The sequence below is a fragment of the Carassius auratus genome, unplaced genomic scaffold (genome assembly GCF_003368295.1).
Source record: "Carassius auratus strain Wakin unplaced genomic scaffold, ASM336829v1 scaf_tig00215639, whole genome shotgun sequence".
In the NCBI taxonomy this organism is placed as follows: Eukaryota; Metazoa; Chordata; class Actinopteri; order Cypriniformes; family Cyprinidae; genus Carassius; species Carassius auratus.
This window is the reverse complement of record NW_020528175.1, coordinates 42,832-67,920: the sequence shown is the minus strand read 5'-3', so window position 1 is coordinate 67,920 and position 25,089 is coordinate 42,832. Positions and strand designations below refer to the sequence as shown.

The 25,089-nt window shown below is 36.9% G+C and overlaps 2 protein-coding genes across 4 annotated transcripts in view; both read right to left on the bottom strand.

Moving 5' to 3' along the window:
- LOC113095194 (ankyrin repeat and sterile alpha motif domain-containing protein 1B-like) overlaps nt 1–19,574 on the bottom strand; it is a gene marked incomplete at its 3' end in the record, with an annotated part of 44,213 nt that extends 24,639 nt beyond the window's left edge. The window contains exon 1 of the mRNA XM_026260833.1: nt 18,937–19,574. Coding sequence (XP_026116618.1) covers nt 18,937–19,067 — 131 coding nt within the window. The remainder of the gene's footprint in view (nt 1–18,936) is intronic.
- Nucleotides 19,575–21,769: 2,195 nt separating this feature from the next.
- LOC113095196 (UHRF1-binding protein 1-like) overlaps nt 21,770–25,089 on the bottom strand; it is a 36,955-nt gene continuing 33,635 nt past the window's right edge. For all 3 annotated transcript variants that reach the window (XM_026260835.1, XM_026260836.1, XM_026260838.1), the window contains 2 exons: nt 24,829–24,989; nt 21,770–23,551 (listed from right to left, as the gene is read on the bottom strand). In XM_026260835.1, coding sequence (XP_026116620.1) covers nt 23,411–23,551; nt 24,829–24,989 — 302 coding nt within the window. In that variant the 3' untranslated portion in view covers nt 21,770–23,410. The remainder of the gene's footprint in view (nt 23,552–24,828; nt 24,990–25,089) is intronic.

Sequence of the window (25,089 nt, the reverse complement as noted above, 5' to 3'; positions counted from 1 at the left end):
GTTTATTTGTGTTAAAACTAGTAGTAAAGAGAAATGAATGATCGCGTTAACTCGTGCTCTGCTCTGCTATTTGAAAGGACACCATTTATACACTGCACAAGTCTGCGGCACATTACGGCTCAAACACGGGAACTGGAGCTGATCTCAGTCAGTCTAGTCAATGCTTTTGTTTATACCAGCTTGTTTCAGAAGCGGCTCTCCGAGGCATTTATACAGCAATCTGTCAAGCTAAATCAAAGACTTTCAAAACGCCATTTATTGTTTGTATTTCCTTGGGGAAAAATTCCTGTATTTGTTCGGTACATTTGCATATCAAACCAAAAGAATGCAGCTGTTTCATGCAATACACAGAGTTTGTTTCCTAACTAAAGCTAAGCAGGCCAGAGCCTGGTCAGTACACTTGTGGGAGACCATTTTTTATAATGTAGCTTGCTGCAGCAGCTAGTTTTAGGCCAGCCAGCAGGGGGTGATCATTCCTTGGCTTGAATGGGTGCAAATGTTCTACTATAATGATTGCGGACTTTAGACTGCGAAAAGGAGCATCATTCAGATAAGGTATTAAACTGGCCTCCTGAAATTCTGTTGTCATGAATTCCCCACCTCAATTACGAATTTGAATTTGTTTTCTTTTTGAAGCTGGTAGCACATTCTGATGGCTGGTAGGCCGTTGTGAAGAACTAGCTCACTGGTGGGGCTAGTTTTAGTCTGGCCAGCAGGGGGTGCTCATTCCCGACTTGTATGGGTGCAAAATCCTTAGTATAATAAATCGAATGAATGTACCATTTCAGAATGTAAAAACAACCAACCTTTTGATAAAGTGTTAGACCAGCGACCTGTAAAGAGGATTCTTATTCAGATGAGGCATTAAACTGGCCTTCTGACATTCTGCTTTCATTAATTCCCCAACTTAAACATGAATTTGACCTGATTGTTTAGGTTAGTAGCATATCCTGATCCATTCCGCAGTGTAGCTAAACTTTTTATTGCATGCAGTTGGAAGCACCTTTATGCAGGCGCTTCAGATGACAGTCAGCGCGATAAGCAAGCAAAGGTATTTTTTTCTCAGAAAATGTACAAATAAAGATACTTTTAGATGTTTAATTGCTATTTGGAGCACTGGGAGCATGCACGCACTGTCTACTAAACGCAAAAAACGCTGTTTGCGTTGATTATGTTTTGGGTACTCTCCAAAATGGCAGAAGACATAACTCGGGGAGAAGAATCACTGAATATAATATGTTATTGTTTTATTTGCGCACAAAAAGTATTCTCGTAGCTTCGTAAAATTATAGCTGGACTATCACATAGACTATTTTACCGATGTCCTTGATACGTTTCTCAACCTGGGAGCATTGCAGTTGCATTGCTGTCTAAAGAGGGTCAGAGAGCTCTCAGATTTCATCAAAAATATCTTAATTTGAATCTGAAGAAATAACCAAGGCCTTATGGGTTTTGAAACGACATGAGGTTGAGTAATGACAATTTTCATTTTTGGGTGAACTAACCCTTTAATTAACACATTTTTGTCAAAACCTCAAATTTGAAATTTTTCACTTTTTTGCCTGTAGCTCAAAAATTAGCCTGTGTGCATTTCGACTCATCTTGGCAGCACAGGTTTTATATAATAAAATTAATGGTTTGTATGGGTGCAAAATCCTTAGTATAATAAATCGAATGAATGTACCATTTCAGAATGTAAAAACAACCAACCTTTTGATAAAGTGTTAGACCAGCGACCTGTAAAGAGGATTCTTATTCAGATGTGGCATTAAACTGGCCTTCTGACATTCTGCTTTCATTAATTCCCCAACTTAAACATGAATTTGACCTGATTGTTTAGGTTAGTAGCATATCCTGATCCATTCCGCAGTGTAGCTAAACTTTTTATTGCATGCAGTTGGATACATCCAAAATACATTCACTCTTTTTTTAATACCCAGAAAACTGAAAAGTCACAATTATAATGCCGTTTTGATTTTATGAGCAGTATGATGTCATACTGCTCAGGCTCCACTCACTACCGCTGACAGACTGTCCTGTATTAACATATTTCCACCCTCAGCCAGTTGTATGCTATCTACCATTTTCTCTGCACTTGAGCATCTGTAGCGACAACAATCTCTCGTTAGCAATGCAGGTGTTTTGTAGCTGGTTTTAAAAGTGAACCTGTCTTCATTTTGTCCCGGCATGAGGGGCACTGAGGACGCAGTTGATTAGTTTTGTTTTTGATGGTAACACACCACCAAATACACACACACACACACACACACACACACAAACTAATTAGCATTTAAAGAGACATGCACCAAAATTGCTGTGAGCAGAGCTATATTTGTCCAGGGGAAAAGGGTGTTGTTTACACGACCATTGAAGAATTTTAATCAAAGCGGGGCTATATTGCAGACATTTTAATGAAGAATCATACCAAGTTGTGGAAAAAGAGGAAAACAATTTCCCTTTTAAAGGAAATTTTTGTATGTTAACAAAATTTGGAGCTGTTTTCAGTCTCCACTTGATGTTCAATGTTAATTCTGGGTCTTAAAAGCAAAACATCTTATATCCACTTAGCTAGACAGACAGAGACAGAGTGAGATGGAGTTTCTTTACTTCTCTTGCTCCTCCCTCTTTCCTCTCTCATTCTCTCAGTGGTGATGTTTGTGAGATGAAGACAGATTGTGCAGAATAAGGCACACATTGAGGTTTGTGGGAACTTTCTTTCTCTCTAACTCTCTCATGTAGTTTTTCTTGTTCAATATGCCACTAAACCTCAATGAAATTGCCCTTCAAAGTACTTAAAATTAATGGGGCCCAAAAAAATAAGAGAACTGAAAAATGAAACAGTGTTTATTTTTCATTATGCTTTGAAGGCCATGAATATTTCACAATGTTTAAAAAGAGTCATTTCTCTTGTGTTACTCACATCTGAATAAAACACAAGAAAACTGGGTTACTTTTTCAAAAATTCCTGTTATGGATAACTAGTGGATAACATTTATTTGTCTGATTAAAAAGAGTCTTAAATAAAACTGTCTCCTATAAACTGGGAAACAATTTTATGAACTGTTATGAACAAGTTTATCAAAAGTGTGAAAATTAAATTAAATTAAATTAAATTAAATTAAATTAAATTAAATTAAAATAAATTAAATTAAATTAAATTAAATTAAATTAAATGTGTTTTTTTAAATAAAGTTTCTTAAATCTAATAAAGCAGACTGTGGGTAGTATGTGCGACTATAGGTCACAATTAAAGGGTTAGTTCATCCAAAAATGAAAATTATGTAATTAATAACTCACCCTCATGTCGTTCCAAACCCGAGAGACCTCCGTTCATCTTCAGAACACGGTTAATAGATTTAGTCCTAGAGCTTTCTGTCCCTCCATTGAAACTGTGTGAACGGTATTCTGTCCATGTCCAGAAAAGTAATAAAAACATCATCAAAGTAGTCCATGTGACATCAGAGGGTCAGTTAGAATTTGTTGAAGCATCGAAAATACATTTTAGTCCAAAAATAAAATAAAAATAACAACAATTTTGGATAAGCTAACCCTTTAAAGTCACGAATACCAACATAAATACACGTCTTTGAATAGCGAAAGACATAAGCTAAATATGTGCAATAAATAAAGTAATTTTATATATATATATTTGCACTAGGGACATTCTGTATGTGTGGTAGTGGCAGTGGTTATGAGAATTACTGTGGGCTCAAAGCCATTATACATGAACATGCAGTATATTCATTCAGAATCACAGCCTCTTTTCTCTGCCTACACTCAACTACATCAGCAAAAGCAGCCATATAGATGAACAAGCAATTATAGGAGAGAGAGAATCAGCTTTTAACTTCTGAACAACACACACATGAACACCAACACAACATCTACACAAAGCTACAAACAAACCGCTGAAGGCACATAAAACGAGAGAGAGAAGGCATGTTTTGGAACTGCATACTATCGTACTAATTTTACTATTTCAGCTTTAAAGTATTTATACTGTGCACAGTTTGCAGGTTTTTTTCACACACAGAATACCCAGATGACATACACATTTGCTAAAATGTGCAACGCCCTCAATATGACCTTCCATTTCCAGCATGACGAATCAACCAGACCACAATATCAACCGTGACTTTCAACATCTCTTTCTTGACTCTTGATGTGATCAGACTGCCAAAAGTTTGAACTTTTGACTCTAGTCTATGACATATATGTTTCAAAACACACAAGAGCATCTCAAATGATTACATTTTTCATCTCAGGTCTCGCTTATGGAAGAATCTGTATAATTTGTCCACCTTCAAGGTTTACATAACAACATTCAGCCGTGTTGATGCAATAAGCTGATGCTTGATTTAATCTTTGTGCAAACTGAATTTTATTATTTAAAGATTATATTTAAATTTAAATATAAGACCATTTTGCATTCTACCTCTCTATATTTTCTTAAATTACTATAATTCATGTTACTATTAGTATTTTAGTATAGTATTTTAATAATAAAAGAAAGAAAAAGAAAAGAAAAGAAAGAAAGAAAGACATGATTCTAGCTATTTTTACAGTTTAGACTGTACAGCAGAGATGCTCATAAGTCTCTGAGCTAGAGTCCAAGTCAAGTCTCAAGTCTCTGAGCTAGAGTCCAAGTCAAGTCTCAAGTCTCTGAGCTAGAGTCCAAGTCAAGTTTCAAGTCTCTGAGCTAGAGTCCAAGTCAAGTCTCAAGTCTCTGAGCTAGAGTCCAAGTCAAGTTTCAAGTCTCTGAGCTAGAGTCCAAGTCAAGTTTCAAGTCTCTTTATTATATTAGGTCTCTGGAGAAAATAAATGTTCCATCACGTACAGCGACCCATCCAAGCTGCTTAAGAACACTGCATAGCTATATAGACGGTTTCAACGGCAACAACATAAACAAACGTTACTGCGAGTGCGCGCTTTTGTGGACCTAACTTAACTTCCGGTAGACTCCAAATAGAATCAATAACAACAGCCAAGTTCCTCTAGAGTAGATATTTTTTGATAACAAACAAAATATGTTTGCTGCGTGGATCAGGCGGACTTAATGAAAATGCAAATTCATTCTTTGCCAGCAGGACATGTTTTAAAGCATAGACATAAAGCGCGAGAAATAGAGGTTTCCCCAGTAACAGCTGTACACAAAGCAGAGCTGGTATGCTCACACGCTGCTTTATCAGGCATATAACCAGTGTTGCCAACTTCTTTCAATGGAAAGTAGCTAAACCCTGCCTGAAAAGTCGCTAAATGTCGCTAGATGACGTCATATGCTAATTAGCATATTCATGACGTAAGTGCGTCATATTATCTTGCCCTTTCTGTGCTCATGTACTGCATTTTAAGGCAGCTAAAATTTTCAATAAAAGTTTTTTATTATTATATTTTAATGTTTCTGTTGTCCGACAACGGAATTAATATTATAATGACTGAAACGCGGTCCATTAAGACTACATATCCAGCTCTCGAATATGTTAATCTCTGCACTAAAATCCTATTCATGACATTGTCTAATGAAATCACATACACATAAGATTAAGATAATGATTGTACTGTGATTTCAGCTATACTTGTATGTAAAATAGAGATAGAAGCAACAGAATATTTTTTTTTAACTGAAAGTGCTGCTCCTCTTTGCTCGCTGAACATAGTAGATGCAGAGAGAGGCGTGTGTGCATGCTGGGAGAGAGAGAGAGAGCTCGTGCGGCAGTGCCGTAGAGTCTCAGAGACTAAATAAGGTCTGTCAAAAAAAGTCGCTAGATTTGTCGCTAGTCGCTTTTTTGGAAAAAAAAGTCGCTATGGGGGTCTGAAAAGTCACTAAATCTAGCGACAAAGTCGCTAAGTTGGCAACACTGCATATAACATGCAAGTCCTCCTTCAGAAAAAAGGGAGGGAATAACAGCGAGCTCTAGTGATGGGAAGAGCTGGATCTTTCGACTCCTTAACGGCTCTTAATTTTGGATTTTTTGTGGGCCTTTATTTTACCATAACTTTGCCAAAATTAATGGTTTGTGTGTTGAAAACCCTTTCATGTGCAGTGTTTTTATGAATTTGGTTCTAGTTCTGTGGATTTATTTGCTGTTTTGTTGTTAATTTGTGCAATAAAATGTTTGATTAAAATATTAAACAAAAGAATAGTTTTGTAACAAAATAAATGGAACCTCATAAGTGTCAGATGCCTCGGCTTTGATCGACTGATCCTATTTCTTCTTTCTGTGATTATCTGCCCTGTTTTTGAGAAGATTCTCTCTGAAGGAACCGATGTTGCCACAATACAAAGTCTCCCCTCGATTAACGTTATTACGAATCATTAACTTCAGTGGAGTGCCGCTTCACTTTATCCCCCTCTCTGTTTTTACATAATGGTATGATCCCATATACTCACATCGGATTGGCCGCGATGCGATTGCTGACCAATCAAAACAAAGTTCTGCCTTGAGGTAAGCAGTGAAAGGGAAAAAAAAACTGGGAGCCGGCTCTCACTCGATGCGAGCTGGCTCTTCTGATTCACTATGAAGCATCCGCTCTCAGAGACGCATCTTTTGCGTATGACCCATAACTAGCGAGCTCATCAGACGTTTACTAAAAATTAACATTGTTCACGAGTCCCGCAGTCTTTCGAGGAAGAGTATCAAGTCGAGTCTGAAGTCTCTGTGTTTGCGACTTAAGTCGCACTCGAGTCCGAGTCTCAAACTCGAGTCCCCGATAAGTAAGCAGTAAGCTGGCATTTTGTTTTCAAACACAGGCAGAGATTTAGAGATTCAGATTGTGTGTATCACTGGTTTAGAATGGTTCATTTAGGCCTGTCGCGATAGTTGATAAATTAATTAATTGTACGATTTAAAAAAATGAGCTCGATAATTCTTTCGGCCGCATTATTTTTTTTCAATTTTTATTTAAAAAATTTAATGTCATGATGTGTGGTTAGTCTGGAACTAGGCCTGTGGACAGCCCACGGTAGAAAACACCCACTACGATGGCACAGATGTCCCGGGAATAAAGAGATAACGTCTCGCTAGAGTGACCAGCTTTGGGAAGCGCTTTTCATTTGCTTGTGGATGTTTGTGTCTTAAGTGATACAGAATTGTACTTGCATTACTGCTTTATTTTAATACCGCATAGCATGTTTTGCAAGTAACTTCGTTGCCCTTTCTCTCGAAATGGGCCTACTTTTCGCTCGCTCTATTTGGGTTGTTTAGCTAAATATGTCTGTAGGCATGTGGTTGCATGTGTCAACGTGCCCAGTGAGTTCACACACTCACACACAAGTGGAAAAAGCGAGCGCGTCGCACCGCATCTCTTCCATTATGAGCGCGCATACCGCATTTGAAATAACGAATTTGAGCACAAAAAAAGATGTGATGTGTGAACGGCCCCTTCATCGGTCAATATGTTCACTTTCGGTTAAACGGTCAATATGAGCATCCCTAACTGGCATATAAACGTATTATAACATACAAAACAAATAAATTTTAAGCCACACAAAGTCAACATGTTGGCATTTCTTTTTCTGAATCTGCCATAAAATAAAAGTTTATTGGTCTTTGAAAAGGTGTACCTGCGTTATTATGCCATTATCATTATATTAGTTGAAACTGGTCTTAGAACGACAATATTAATATTTATCGCGATAATTTCTTGGACAATTTATCGTCCAGCAAAATTTGTTATCTTGACAGCCCTAGGTTCATTTGTTTCAGATGGCCTGAGAGATGAGTCTTTTTTGCTCTATATGAGCCTATAGTGAATAAGAACAACACACACTAATAGATGAAGAAGGTGCCTAATGTGATATATACATGCATGTCCTATAGTTTATATACTAAATATGTATGTGCAATACTCACAGGTCAGTGGGTCAGAATTACTGTAAATCCTGCTCATTACAAGAGTAAATAATTATGATTTACTTGGATTGCAGCAAATAACCATAACCACAGTGTTCAGCCATACAAGCCCATCAATACTACAACCCATAAACATTTCTGAAACACAGTCTGCCAAAGCGGTGTAAAAACAGAGGAGAACAGTCATATATCACTCTCTTACAGTTCTGAACACTCTACAAATAACACAACATTCAGATTTTCCCATGAGTCTCTGTTCCCCTATCGGTAATAATCACTGACAAATAAGACCAGCACAGCTATGACCTTGCAGTAAATGCCAGTTTCTAGATACGTACCCAAAAACAAATACACAGACAAATAATAGCGGGAATGTAACCGGGTAATGAATCTCAAGTACTTGAGTTAATTGACATGGAATCAAAGCAAAGGCTCAAAGCTATTTCTTTTATTTAAAAGAAATGTAATGTTTTTATTTTTAGTAAGGAATTTTTTTTAAATATAGTTCGATGACAGCATTTTTTAGAAGATAAGGCAGACTTGAGGAAGAAATGTACTAAAAAGACTTTCTAAAATCTCCAGAGTTTAAGAGTTTAAAGGTTCAAACCCCAATTGCCATGAACGCAGTATACACATTATACAACATCAGATGTCAAAAACTGCTCATTATTCACACATTTATACTCAACACCTTTTAACTGGAATGCTGGATTGTGTAGAACATGTGGAGATGTGTGTGTTGGTCAGCATGAGGAAATTCAATAATGAGTCAGTGTATCAGTGGTCTGCTAAAAAAAATGAATACATACAAAGAAATTTCCTGTGCTATTCTAGTCACTACGTTTGACGCAACAACAAAATTTCCCATCACACAGATGAAAAAAGAGAGTTACCACTATCCTTCTCAAATAGGCAGAATTTATGTGTACTAGACTGAACTGAAATATGTAACAAAAGGATGTTTTAATAAAAATTTCAACACATGTGAATACATCTGTGCACTGTCCTAACATCCTGTGCTCTCTAAATCAAGCGATCATTATCAGCATGCGTGTGACTGTGCCAGGCCAGCTCATCTGGAAGGAAATAGAATCATGGGATATTGCGGTAACCCTGGCCTGTCATTTTACACACACAACACATCATCATCGCTATCACTAGGACATCCTTTGACTGAGCACAAACACTGGACAACGATCAAGGCTGCATAATGTACACAGAACAGGCTCTTAAGCGGAGATATGAACATCCGTTTAAATATATGACTACAACATCCAGGCCACACATATACAGAGAGCATTACCAGCCAGTAATGTTGCATTCAATACGAATTGGGTTACACCAGTAAGCTGGTGTTAACTCAGCTTTAAGTGGATTTTACTCAGGGACTGACACATTCTTCTGTCAGACCGTCCAATTCACTTCACAAATAATACATTCAAAAAGGTTATTCTCATAAACACTGTCAAGAAATGTCTGGGTGTTATTTCACTCCAAAATAAAAATACATTTGTGTTTTGGATAAAGAAATAGAAGACTGTTCTGCATTCTAGAACTGTACATATTCTTAAGTGTGGTATTGTAATTGTGGTTGTGATATTTACTCAATTTAATTTACATCGATTTTAATGAAATAAAAAATAAAATAAAGTAAAATATTAAATATTTATTGTAATTGTGGTCATGGTATTTGTTTTACTAAACTGAATTAATATGAAATTTTAGTTACAAAAAAAAAAAAAAATCAAACATAATATAACAAAATAATAACATAAAATATCATTACTATGTAAATAAACTAAGGAAAATTAAAAATTTGTTAAAATAAAATACATTAACAAAATTAAATTTAATTAAATATAAAAATATAATATAACAAAATAAAAAAGAAAATATTTTGACAATGTAAATAAACTAATGCAAATGAAAGATTTATTAAAATAACATACATTAACAAAATAAAATAAAATAAAACAATAAACAAGGACTGAATGTGTTAAGGTGTCCACTATAATATATATATATATAAAAAACAACAACAATGAATATCTTAATATCCCTCCTGGTTTGTAAACAGTGTAATACAGTAATAAGGATGTGAATTTGGGGCACAGTATTCTTAATTGTCACAGCCCAAATAAAGAACTTTATTGACCAGAAAAAAGCCTTTATTTTCTTGACACAAAAATAAATATGACATAATATAACAAATATAAATGTTATTTTTGGATATTTCTTCTTTAGGCTTACCGGTACTCAGAAAAATCTTCCATGAACAGGTGAGTGTATGAATATATATCAAGAAAATGGGAGAACGGGTGATAGAGTGTGAAGGAGGAATAGAGTAATTGAGCTCTTTTGGCACCCGTTGTCTTTCTCTTCGGTTTGGCAGGCAGTGCTGACCCAGCCTCTAATGGGACTGTAAGCTGAGTCTTAGGTTCAATCAGGACGGAGCGAGAGAGCGAAGCTGATCGATACTACAGTGAAAGCCCTGCTACAAACGGCATAGAGATCCCAACTGAAAAAAGAGCGAGGTAAGAAAGGAAGAGTGGAAAGAAGAGAGAGATTGAAAGATAAGATGGGGGATTTGTAAAAGACAAGAAACAAAAAGAGGAGAGGGACTTTTTCTATTCACACGTCTTGGTGCCTGGCTGAACGGCTAAATTAGACACAACTTGAGTGGTCTTGTTAAGTGGAAAGTGTCAACACACATATTTCTCCAGAGGGAGGGTCAAAGGTCTGTGTAACTACTTCCGTGCTTCTTGTAAAACATCAAAACATCCTCACACAAATCCATTGTTAATAAGATCCTGTGATTTGGGAATGTCAGATATGCCATGTATTTAGGTTACATTCTGTAGCGAACAGAGGCATGCTGCCCAGTGCCCACAAAAGGCTCAGGGTTGTTGATTTAAAAGCACAAGTATAGTATGAACTTTAAAGTATGGTTAAAAATGTAAATTTGAGGTTTGAGACACTTAAATCAGTCTAATATTGAGTTGTTATATCCAGGTTTAAAGCAACACTGGTATTTTCTATGCAAATCTCCATGAAACAAGGCTAATCATGTGTCCGATCATGTGATTGAGAACTTTCCAGGGGGGAAACGGGATATCTAAGCCATAATACCAGGATACTTGTCTAAACAGTGCTGTGCATGGCCTATCATCAGCACAGAAAACGCTAGGCCATAAGCTACTCCAAACTAAAGGATGAGGGCCTAAGAGGTTGATTTATGACAGCTTTTCAAACAAAAGTCAAGCATGCTCCGAGGAGTAGAACAATCACTGGCAGAAGCATTACACAGAGCCTAAGCTAATCAAAGACCTCCCTAGCACAGATGGGTTCCCTCCACGGAGCAGTTAGCCTTAACACGTATTGCCACAGCTCGAGGAGAAAGAGCTAAACTGATCAGGGAACAGGAGGGATGCACTTTTAACCTGTGAAAAACCATTGGGACTCTGAATGATCTTTGCAACAAATGGGACAATGTGTTGCATGAATTGGTTATGCCCCCTGCTAAAAAGAGTGTGTGCTGGATGATGGTTCCCATCATGCAGTGCTCTTATGAAGCTCTTTAAACCCTTGAAAAGCTTTGGAACTGTGAATAATCTTTGCAACTAATGAGATAATATTTTACATGTAACATGTTTTGTCCCATGCTAAGGACACAGTGTTCTGAATGATGTTTCCCATCATCATGGGAAAAGGACTGAGACTGTGAATGCTATTTGTGATAAATGTGTTAACAGAATAACATGTTACATGTAACATGTGGTACATCCCCTACTGAAAAGATTGTTTTTGGAAGAGGATTCCCATCATACAATGCTGTTATGAAGTTCTTTTAATCTGTGAAGCACACTGAGACTGTTAATTATGTTAGGAACACATGTGTATTAACTGAATTACATGTTTCATGTAACGCATGTTACAGCCCCTTCTAAAAAAAGTGTGTTTTGAATAATGGTCTCCATCATGCAATCCTATTGTGAAGCTCTTTGTGAAGCGAAGTGATTACAGTACATGTAACACATGTTACATCATGTCCAGTCCTAAAAAGAGTGTGTTACTGTGTTTAGTATGAGGTTTCCATCATGCAATGCTTTATGAAGCTCTTTTAACATGTGAAAAGCATTGATTGTGAATGATGTTAGTAACAAATGTTCTAATGAGATAGCATGTTATGTAACGTGTTACACCCCCTGCTAAAACCAGAGCATGTTTTGGAAGATGCTTCCCACCATGCAATACTGTTTTGCTAATGTCCTTACCAGGCTTCTTAACTATTGACATAGGTAAACAAATTCCAACATGCAAGTTCTAGTTTAATATAGTTTAACCATGTTTTGCAGTTTTACTGGTGAACAGCACGGGTATCAAATATTTGTATTTATTTTTACTTATGGACAAACAAAATTGAATAAACATTCTTCATGCAGTGCACACGAGCTTTCTTTAATCATTAGTATTGAAGTAAATTGAGCTTGACAGTGAAGGAAAAACCTGCATCTTTCTAATCTGCTTCAAACACTGAAGAGCGGTTCCTGCATAATAATGCAACAAATAAACATGTTACTTTTAATGAAATGTACCAATGTAATATGACTCTTCATACAGCACACCCACACTTCTTTCCTCCATTATCTGATGTGCACTGCATATAAAAATTGCAAGACCTCTGAAAGTCATATGTCCTTTACATGGATTCATTCACAATAGCAGACATTTTTATCCAAAGGTACTTACAAATAAAGACTTGAAAATGAAGAACTGCACTCAAATGGGTTTGCCTGACCAAGTAACTTCCTGAATTCAAATTAGAAATATTAACCAGTCCATGAAGTTTTATAATTTATAAACCATTCATTAAGTTTGTTTTTTCATCTAATATTCCAATTTCATTTCTTTTTTTATTAGCTTTTTTATTTTTAGGTAACAATTCCAACTTTGGTCCACTGGGAAACAAACTTTTGTTACATGTTATAATGTTGCAACAATGAATGCGTTTGAGGATTAAATAATTATTAGTAAATTAATAAATAATTATTATTTGTGTGAGGTACTGTTCCACAGTCAATTACTGAGGTGAGCTGAATTTCTGATTTACTCTAAACGTCACATAAACAAGCTTTCCATGAAAGCATTTTATTTGTTTAAGCAGGACATAATTACCCAAAATAAGCCACAAAGTAGACCATGCTGATCATTTAAAAGTCTGGCTCTGCGAGTCTGGTTTGCAATTGTCTGGTTCCCATGCTGAGTCACTGTGCAAAAGTGAAACTTTCTTGATTTATGTAGACTCACACGCAAGTGAGCACTTGGAAGCAGACAGAACACACTCCATTCCATACAAGTCTGAACTTTGACCCTAATACGCCACCCCTTCCTCCCCTGTCCACTCGTCCCTTAATGGATGGTGATATATAAACACCCTCCTCCCTCTTTCTCTCTATCTCAGAACACTCCTCCACACTAGCTGACGGCTGCGCTCCAGACCAGAAGGTTTGGGAGCGGTCCATGTTTTTAGTAAGCGGCTCTGACAGTGAAGTGTGGATTGCTCTATGTGGTGCGCTCAATGGCACTGCGGTCTGTGTCGCTCAGCGGTCTGTTGCGGTGCCTGATAAGACGGGGGATAATGGCGCTGAATGTTTATTTTGATTAACTGCAGGGACATGACGAATCTGTGACTGCTCCAGACCGGCCAAGATGGAAAACAGATGCTAACTGCTCTTTTTTTATTATTAGCAAGTAGGGATAAGTCACGATGGCTGACTTCTTGTACAACAAATAACTGGTCAATTTTCCTAATATTTTAGTGTTTTAATTCGTGTTTCATGCTTTAGGTGTTAGCCAGTTTGTATAGTAATTTTTTTTAAAATCCTTATATATTAATATTTATATGACTGACAGAAACTTAAGCTTTGTTTCAAACTTAGCTAGCTGACTCGCTGTCTAGGGCCCTCCCCTAATGAAAATTAACCATGGTTTTACAAATAAAATAAAATTTACTATAGTTAAAACATGGTAACCATAAATTAACCATAGTTTTAATATACTATAGTTTAACCATGGTATTTGTAGTAAAACTGTGGCTATACAAATGATAATCAACATGGCACAAAACATGGTTACAACACTTTTACTATAAAACCATAGTTAATTAGCATTAGCTCATTGCTAAGCTAACAGCACAATACTCTATAAATCACAATTAAATTTTTATGGTATTTTTTCAGTATTGAACAAAATAAAATAATTAACAGCTAACATTTTTCTCACCTTATCCGCCATCTTGTATTTATATTTTCATCGATATGCATTATGGGATTGCCCTGTCTGTGTAGAGTACATGCAGTGCTGCCTTATTAGAATCAAATAAGGTATCTTAGAAGGCAACATAAATTAAGCTAACAACCTTCACACCAGCAGTGTGTCAGCAAAGAATGATTAACATGCTCAGTGACCAATCAAATTAGAGAAAAAGGGCATCAGAAAAGTGACTGGCAGCCAAGAGAGATCCTCCCATCTTGTTTCCCATAACAAACATAATCGTCAGAGTATCCATAATGATGAATCAATGCCAGTAAGTGATGCTTTATTGTGTAGTGTATATGCTTTTAGTAAGATTGCAAAAGAATGGGGAAAAAATAACATTCAGACCTAAAAATACATCAAGCTACTGTTTCACAAGTCCAGATCATGACTCAGGCTCTTTAATAGAGAGACAAATAATTACTGCGCAATCTAGTTTATCATTATCATATTAAGCACCAAGCGTATGAATGTAGTATTATTTGAAATCATGTGTTTCTAAGTGCTGTGCTGCCTAATGCAGCATTCACAGTGTGTCATTATTGATGGGCTAATCCATTAGCACTATGAGGGCACATAACATTGATCGTACAGCAGTGGGTCCCGTCCCACATGCAACAGTGTATGTGTGTCAGAGGTCAAAGCCACCAACCTATGTCACTGGAACATACTTTATTCGTAATCCAGCCCGGGGTTTTTCTAAACTCACTTGCCTTACAGGGATTTTGACAGTAGGACAGAATATTAAAACGACCTACTACTGCTTTTGCCAAAACGTGGAGAATACAACAGAGCACACTGCATGGAATACTGCATCCCGACATGCAAAGTGCTCAACAATGTGCTATTAAACTAAAGAGATACATCCGTCATTTTTGGCATCTGCTAAAAGCAAATACATTTTTTACACAAATCTGAATTAAAATGGAGAAAACATGAACATGCATCGATATTAACATTTTGTCCAATAATTAAGTGATTGCCATATGAAATTTTACTAATTTAATATTTTAAATAATTCATTAAAATATTAAGATATTAATTTTCTACACTGTTTCTGAATAAAATATAAACAAAATAAAAAATAAAAACTATAATTATATTTAACAGCATTATGAAATTTGTGTTTTCAAAGATTGGCTTCAGGTAATCGCTAGATGATGGCAAAGGTAATCTAAAGGTGATGTAAGAAATTAGCAGATACAATTAAATATTCAATCATATTTAATTTATCGATAGCTATAAATCTTTAATATCAGCTGATAACCAATAGTAGACCCACTACTGTTCGTCCTTTAAAAAATACTGTTTGAACTTAAAAAAGAGTGCATTGCATTGTGGGAAACAGTATTCTGTGCAATGCACTCTGTTGTAAGTTCAAACAGTATACAACAATAGCTGTTTCCAATAACCCTGTTTTTACGCATATTTTAAAGTTTCACATCATAAACGAGTGATGGAATGCCTAATAATAATAAAAATCCATTAATTCACAAAAAGTTTTTACGCTCACTATCATGATTACAGTGAGATTAAATTTTACCCATTTAGATATTTATAAGAAACTGAAAAAAGCACAAATCTCAGGGCATGACAAAACTTCTCCAGGCCCCAAAAATACCCTTTGACTCCAGAGGGTTAAATTACTAAATTCTTAAAGCCCCCCCCCCCCCCCACCGTGATTCCATGTTTTAAACTTTAGTTAGTGTGTAATGTTGTTCTTAGAGTATAAATAATATCTGTAAAATGCTAAAGCTCAAAGTACAATGCCAAGCGAGATATTTGATTTAACAGAATTCGCCTACAAAAAACGACTCGTTTGTATTACATCCCTCTAGTTCCTGCAGTAATGACGTCACTAAAACAGTTTTTTGACTAACCTCCGCCCACATGAATACACAAACAGGGGGCATGGTCTTGTTGCGCTCCGACAGAGAAGAAGGAATAGCTGCGTTTGTGTTCGACATGTCGTTGAAACGCTGTTAACGCTGTCCAATCATCTTTGTTTGGCCTTCCCAGGGACGCTGTACTTGGAGATTAATGGTTACAATTTATGTTTAATTCGGTTCCCGAAAATTAGAATCCACATGTAAAACTATGTGCAGCACATTATATAAATATAAATATTATATAAATAGATAGTTAGATAGTTAGATAGATAGATAGATAGATAGATAGATAGATAGATAGATAGATAGATAGATAGATAGACAGCTAGTATTCCATTCCATTATGAACATTCTAAACATTCTGAACATTCTACAATTCTTCAAGTGACCTTTGACCTGTCATAGACCCGCCCTCATTTTCAGATAAGGCCATGTGAATCCTCCTTGGGCAATGCTTCGTCACTAACTGTGACGCTGCAGAGCTCACAGAGAAAAAAAGCACAACTTCCAGCACTGTGGACATATGGACAGGGCCAGACCCCCCCAAAGCACCGCACTGTCCCAATCCTCCAGCCAACAGTCCTGACCCAATAAGAGAAAAACACAAACACAAAACACTTCCTACCTTCCAACCAAACAAACCTCAAGGATCGACCACAAAACAACAGAACAATGCCTTCTGTGCCCTATATTAAGGAGCGGTGAGATTCTGTCAGCTGTTGCTGCTGGAAAAATGCCCTATTACCAGACCGAGGGATCTTTTGTCCAGGCAGCACACGCGCAGTATTGATTATATTCGCAGTTTTAACCAGCGAGGTGGCTGGTGTCTGAGCCGGGCGGCACACTTCTCTGCTCGATCAGCCTCTCTTGCTCTCACAGATGCGAGCAGGCATGTCGTTCCCAGGTGCCCTTCCCCCACCTCTGCCTGGCCATTCCCGAAGCATACGTTTCCTTCTCTCTGCTCCACACATTTGTCATTTTACATACTGATGTGGAGATGATCGTGTTCCTGAAATCATATACCTGAGAACTGCAAACACATGCGTGCACAGCTGATCAAACATCACACATCAATCACACAGAGTGAACAGAGCAACACACACTAGGTACAGGAGAAATCACTCTGTATTACGAACAGTACAGTGTGTTAAAGTTTATTCTGAAGGAAAGATTTCTTCTTTTATGAGGCCTCATTAACCCTTCAATAACTAATTAATTAGAATTAATTGCAATGGAAATTTTATTGCTCAGAGGTTTCCTTAGCTGCATGTCGTAGCAATGTCAGTCAATCAATAAAATAAAATCCGTATCTGTCACTATAGAATTAAACCACTCCTTTGTTCTCAAAAATATGAGTTTTTATTTATTTAGTTTTATTTTACATCACAGGAACTTTATTTTTGTATGCAAAAATTTTAATTCATAATAAACAAAAATAGTTTAAATCTCCCACTGTCTTAAACTCACTAATTTCATCCCTCTGACTTATAAAAAAAAATACAATAATTATAATAATAATAAATTAAAACAAAACAAAACAATAAAAATATAATAAAAGAAGAAGAAGAAGAAGAAAAAAGTTTTTTTTGCCCACATAATTAAAATCAATTGGGGTCCAAAAATGGATCTCAAACCACATTGACTTTCTTTGCATGGACAAAAAAATACAGCTATTTTACAAAATATTTTATTTTGTGTTACACAGAATAATAAAAGTCAGGATTGGAATGACATGAAAATAAATGACCGTATTTTAATTTTCGGAAGAAAAGCCTTTAAGTATCAATTTATTCTCAGATGTTTCTTATAAAATGCCTTAGGAGACATACAAAAACTGAGTTGGCATACAGTAAGAGCGGGGCTGTCATTACATGGTGGCCTGGGATAAAATTTTATGGGTGGCTCCACCACCCTTCATCAGGCCAAATGAGCAGGACCATGGTGGGCACCCCCTTACTGCATTCCCATCTGATTCCCCCCTCGTACAGAACTATGAAATGAATGTGGGCAGTACTGTACAGCCCAGATCATTTAGTCTTGGAAGTATTTGATGAGAAAATCTTGAGTTAAAGGGACAGTTCACCTGAAAACTGACAATACAAAACTACAATTCAACATTACTCACACTGATGTTGTCCCAACCTGTATGATCTTCTAAGACACAAAAGAAGATATTTTAAACAATGTTGGTAACCAAAAGGCTCTGCTTCTTTTTTGGGACCACTCCCAAATAAAATAAAATAAAAAATCTTCTTTTATGTTCCAACACAGAAGAAAGTCAGTCATACAGGTTTGGAATGACATGAGGTTGGGTAAACAATGACAGAATTTTCATTTTTGAGTCAACTATCCCCTTAATACCATAATCTCAGACTTCTGATTGCAGACTTTGGTGTCTTGGCAAGACAGTTAAGACACTGAGCTCTCCTCTGCATCTCCAGAGCACACACGTCAGATCTCACAATGCAAGTCTATCAGGATACAAACAACAGCACTGCTTGTATTTAACATTAATGCGCACAGTTTAGGGATGACTGGTGGATTTCTAAACCGCTTGAACATGTTTCAGACAGATAAGCGAATGTCAAATCAAAGTTTGAGACGTGTAACCCAAAAAACATTAGAGAGTTTACAGACGTTGAAACTAAATGTCACAGCGGTCTTCCCTATATCCCGACACGCACCGTGTATGAGGGGCGCAGTGGGTCGGGGATGCCTAGAGTGGGTGTGTGTGTGTGTGTGGTTTGATGTATTGCATTGCTCAAGCAACTGCAATCCTTCTGTCTGTATTGATACAAACAGCACGACTTCCTGAAAGCCCTTTTATTTCAGACACACATAGCCTACATAAACTTATCCGCCACGGTCTGTTTTCATACCTGAGTAACCCAGGCAGAGGTATGGAGCCCGAGCCCGATCCCAGCAATCCTTTCTTCCCACTCAACAGCTTCTCCACCAGCCCCACATTCCCGGTCCGCGCAGCCTCCAGCAGCTCCTGCTCCTTCCCCATCCCGGACACAAGTTTAATCCACGAGAACAAAAACAACCCGGACTGAACGGCGAGGTCTGCTTTTAGGAAGCCTGCGGCATGTTACCGACAAACAGACGCTCCGCCGCGCGCTGCTGTATGAATAAAGCCGCTAGTCCATACCGGAGCTCAATGTTGGAATGATGCACCGGATATTTCCTGTAACACGGTCCCAGTGTAGCTGTGCTCCTGACCGGCCGGTTGCCTGGAGAAGCCCTTTAAATCTCACTCACCAGCCGCTCTCCACACGCGCTGTTCTCCGCGCGCTCTTTCTTTCTCTTCTCTTCTGTGTGCGTGTGTGCGCGCAGTTGTACTGACAGCAGGGCGGCCCAGCATCAGTGTTTCTCTCTTTCTGTTCCTATATGGCAGTTTTCCGTTACGAGAAGAGAGAGCTGCTCCGGCTGGGCGTGGAGTCACGGACACCGAGCACTGTTACTGTAACCTTGTTTTGATTTCATTGGCGCACGAGGAGAAGATATCACATCATATTTTAAGACACGTTTCCACCCTACTGTGGTGGAGAGATGGTAATATGGTACTCCATGATTTCCATTAAAAAAAAAAAACGTATAAATTAACGTAAAAAATATATAAAAGGTACAAATGGCATGGTAATTCTTTCAGTATTTATTTGTTTGTTTTGAAAGACAAGAATATTAATAATTTGCCTAATATTGATGATGAATCAGAATATAAACATGCCAAGAATGTGGGGTTCATGTAAACATGTTTAATGGTAAAGATAAAGGCAATATTCTCGTTTTCAAGAATACAGTAGGGGGGGAAATGCTGTATTTAATAACAAACACAGAACATTCCGCTAACGTTGTTTGATTCCTGCTTGGTTAAATGTCATATTTCTAAACATTATATTAGGGGAGAACCTAAAATATTCTTCGGGGTTATCTTTAATATAATTAAGGTCATACAAACGGTTTATTTTGAACATTCAGTGTAAATCATTATAAATCCCAGATAATGTTACCCTAATATTTTGGGGAACTAAAAAATAACATCCTAGTTTATTTAAGGTTTAGTTTTTACAACCATTGAATAATATTCCAAGAATGCCCTGAGAACTAAAATTTGGGTCATACAAACAGCTTATTTAGGATATTCAGTTTATTTTACCCGTTAACCTGAACAAGGATGCCAGCATCCTGAATTTTACCAAATTTTACAAACATTAAAAGATGTTTCTTGTTCTACATTTTGCAGTTCACTGTATTTTTGTCTATTGTCAAGGACAGGAATGAGGGTTAATAACTGCAGAAATAAATGCAGTCTAATAAATGCAGGATAAGCCCATAACAAGCATAAATGAATATTCTAAAATCTGTTGAGGATGATGCACATGTGAACAGTCACTGTTTGCATTTATATGCACACAAATATTCCTAGATTATTCTGGTCATATTCTTATTCCATGTCATGTTTACATTAACCAGATTTCAGTTTTATTAAACACTGTTAAAAGCCTTAATAAATCTGAAAACTGGTCCCTTATTTTGGTAATCATCTCATTTGGCAGTCATTCCATAATCTCATTCCATAAATTACCATGAACCACCACTATACTTTTTTTCTAAGAGATTGTATTTTTCAGCACTATAATTTTGAAATACTGAATGAACAGATTGCATTTTTTTTTTTTTTGGTTTTGTTTACAACTTCACTAATATCTCAGCATTACTTCCTGTGCCATTCAGCTGTGAAGTCTTGAAGAGAGGAAAAAACAGTGCTAAAGACTGGAGAAGGAACACGAGAAATGAAAGAGATGATCTGGTGTGTGTGTGTGTGTGTGTGTGTGTGTGTTTAAGAGAGAGAGAGGCAGCTGCAGGCCCACTGGGTGTTGGACAGAGTCACTAGATTTCAGCTTTGCCAAGAAACAGAAACAACCAGATCTTATGAGGCAGTTGTGTGCACGCTCTCTGCATTACTCACACAAAAACAAGCGGGTGTTCACTGTCTATTTAGTTTCTAACTCCAGGAATAAACTCCTTCATCGAGCAGCAAACAGAGCAGTATTCATCTGCCTTAATAGGCAATGCATAGAGTGGGATCGTACACACACACACACACACACACACACACTTGTGGGCCTGACTTTACAATTCATGAGAGTACCACATGAGATTGAGGTTGTACAGAGGTGAAGCCAAACCAAACAGAGATCACACAGACTGAGACCCTTTTTTTTGGAAACTCATGGGAAAAGGGACCTTTTACTGTAAGTAGCACCTAGCAAAAGTGATTCATCCCCCAAAAAGTCAAAAGTTGATGTAGAAAATACGTCAAAACATTGTGGGAGTAAAAGCATGATATACTGGACCGAGTATTTTCATTTATGTCAGTTTCTTAAGTATTATGACATACATCCAAGTAATACACTGAAAAAATAGAGAAGCCTGTTGTTTCATTGGAAGGTCAAGTTATGATATTTAAATAAAAAGCTTTTTTTTTTTAAATAATAAAATCACAAGGTCAGAAAATATGATTTTTACACAATAACATCATTAATGTATGTTTAGACAATATATTTCTAAATGCACGAATTTCCATTTCATGCCAACTTTATGACTAGGTAATTGATTAAGTGCATATTTTTCAGCCCAACAGGATCTCCAACATATAGATCTTCATTTAATAACTCAAATAATTAAACAAAAAGAGAAGAGTTGAAACTTATTAATAAAACATTTGAAATTTTATTTCCTCATTTTATTTCAGATGTCTCAGGTCTTCAAGCAGCTTCTGATGGACACAAGGAATAACTATTTTACAAGTTTGCTTGTTTGAACATTTGTGCTAAAGAGGTGGGCCTCCATCTATAATGGGCGTGTCTATTATATATTGAGGCGGGGCTAATGTGGCATGGGGTGTGGCCTAGAACTACAAAAGAAAAGTTCTTGTTTCCTACAATCAGGTGTCATTCAGCTCTCCATGGTCAAGTCCTAACATCTGAAAAATGTTCTCCAGATGGAAGCTTGTGTTGTGAAGAGCATTAAAACATTCATTTAGAGAACAAAATGTGAGAGAAATATTGAGCAGTACCTCTGAAGTAGGTGTGCAGTCACAGGCACTTGTAGAGGCCGCTGTAGAGAGGAAAAACCAAGCAGAAAGAAAACAAAAGGGAGGAGACAGAGTGAAGCAAATCCAAGAAAACATTTAAATATTTTTTCCCCGTCCTATTTCATCATAAAACAGGCCCTTCTCTTTTAAAGTATAAATAAGAAAAGCCAAAAACAAAAATGTACTTATACAAACTCTTAGATTTCATTTCATCTAAGTGGTTTTCACTCAACATCCATCCATCCGTTTTTTCTTTTGTTTTTGTTTTTTTGGTGCAGAAATGCTGGTAATCAGATCAACAATGTGACAAAGCATCAGTTAAACATTCCATGTTCAGACTGAATGGTATTTTAACATTAAATAACCCCTGAAAATTAATTTTGACTGTTGCAGTGCAAATATTAACATAAAAAGACAAACATGGAATGACCACGTTTTTAGTTGCGAATACTGAACTAATATCAAAGTGTTGCACTGCAAAACACAGAATCTGTCCATACAGTTAGAGAGATCGAGTCGTGCAAAATCCTGTAGTGTGTTTGTGAACATAATTCCGAAAACATATTCCCATTTTTGAGATATTAACATAATGAAGGTAAATTTGGACTACACCAATTCAATGGAACTTATTAACAAAACATTCTTTAACTACTATACATAACCACAAAAGTATTAATCACTAGATATTATAATGTCTTTAGTTATTGTTTAACAAAAGAGTTCGAAGCAGTGCAAAATCATTTTTTAAGACATTCCTCCAAAGATATGACATTCAACATCACACACCCTGACACTTAGTGTGTAAGACTGCTCTGGGGTTAAAGGTCAAGGGTGGAATGTGCTTCTACATTGTGTACGAAAGTTTGAGAGAGATAGTGAGAGAGAATGTGAGTTCATCACCTCTTTGCTCGTCGACACAAAAATTAATGAAGTGAAAGACATAATGAAAACAGGAAGAGAGCAACACAAAAATCTGTGGAATTCCACAGGCTGTCCGAAGAGACTTTTCACTTGATTTTTTCTGATGCTAAAGCTTTGTGTGTATACTATAGTAAAGAACACTGTTCTTTAAGAGCAGATGCCACTGATTGCAAAGTCTGGATCCCGAGGTGAGATCACCGTCCCGGCACACATACCATCCTCTTCTCGGATGCAGAGTTGGGATTTTTTATGGGGACGGGCCCCTCCAAGCACTCTGCTGCCCCCCAGTGGCAGGTGTCAGTCCTGTATGCACACACATACATGCACTGCCACTAGCTGTTGCTGCCCCTGCTGGTGAGTTTGAGGTTCTTCATTTGATGCTGGAGAGAGTCTTTCTCCATATGGGCTTCCGCTAACGCCATTTTGGCTTTGGAGAGCTCCAGTTTCAAGCATTCATTCTCCTCCATGAGCAGCTGTGTGGATAAAAATAAATAAAACATCAGCTTGGCACACAAAGTGTTTATTGTTTATCAGTCTAGATTTGCTAGATATGCAATTGTCATTGTATAATTGGGGGTTATATTTTGAATAATTGTACTTTTCAATAAGGTCCACGTTTAATATTAATCAAGCTTTTACACCAACAACTTTATAGTTATGGTTTAGTTTATGACCATTTTCTACACACTTTATTTGGCCCTCAGAATAATAAAAAAAAACTACTGTGAGACTTCTACAACTAAAATGATCAGGCGTCTTTTTAGAAACAAACTCAGATAAGTCATATTTTGCCAAAGTTGGACTTTTTCAGAAGAAAATGCAGAGCTGTAGGTGCTACACCTTTTTACAGTTATCATTAGTTATTTCTTTAACTAATTTCTATTTAATTTTAACAACATCTATCTCAATTATTACATCATTATGACTGGGTGAGACACCAAAAAGGCATCACTAGTCAGGTTTCCATTTCAGGTTTGTGCAAAACTTTTGCAAAATATTTTATATATGTCAATAGAAACTGTTGTGAAATGACAGCGTTTCCATTATCCAATGTTATGCGATTAAAATGAACATTTTCCTTTCATGACAAGTCACTGCGATGGATGCTCCGGTGGCCATGCTAGGGTCATAATGCACCATAGATGTGTGCCGTGTAAATAAGGGGTTATCCACACTTTAATAGCAAGGAAAGCCCTTTATAATACGTGTGTAATATACAATTCTTTGATAAAAGCACTGTGCAATATATGGGATTTTTTTTGCAAAATGTATGTTTCAATTAGGTGTATTTTCAATATTTTTTTTCAATTTTAACAATTTGAAGGTTAATGGAAATGGGGCTATTGATGTGTAACTGCATGTAAATGTTACAGGTTTCTGTCATTGGAAATCGAAATATTTCAGAACAAGCCGTTGTTTGCAGCCTAGTTTCAATAAATTATTTTTTGGATTGAGGAAGTTCTGAGTTTTTATAGTAAAGTATGTTTTCACAGCACATAAAATAGATTTCCATAGAAAACTTCATTTTTTATAAAATTATCCCTTTAAAATGTAAATAAACCAAGTGAAAAAAAACAAAAAAACAAAACAAACAGCAATCTTGCATCACCGTTAAAGGATTACAAACATACATGGGTATTTAGATCACAAACCGAAATGTTCACATAAGGCTGCAATTTTACAGCATTATGTGGACGTAACCCAGATCATGCAAAAATATTTTACATATCGCAAATTGTTCGTTGTGTACCTGTTCTCTACTTGAGGGGGTGGGGCTTGTGGGTGACAGAGCTGCAGTCTGAGTGGCTTTCGGCTCACTGGCCACACCTACAGGAACTTCAGGGACAGAACTGAGCCAGCTGTCATTCACAGGCCCCGCCTTCTGAAGCTTTGAGTCCGCAGCACGCTCAGCTGTCCGAGGGGAGAAAGGGGGAGGGATGCGTTAAGTACGTGCATTCCTGAGGTTTAATTCTATCTCAAAATAATTAAAAATAGAGGCAAACTTCAAAGT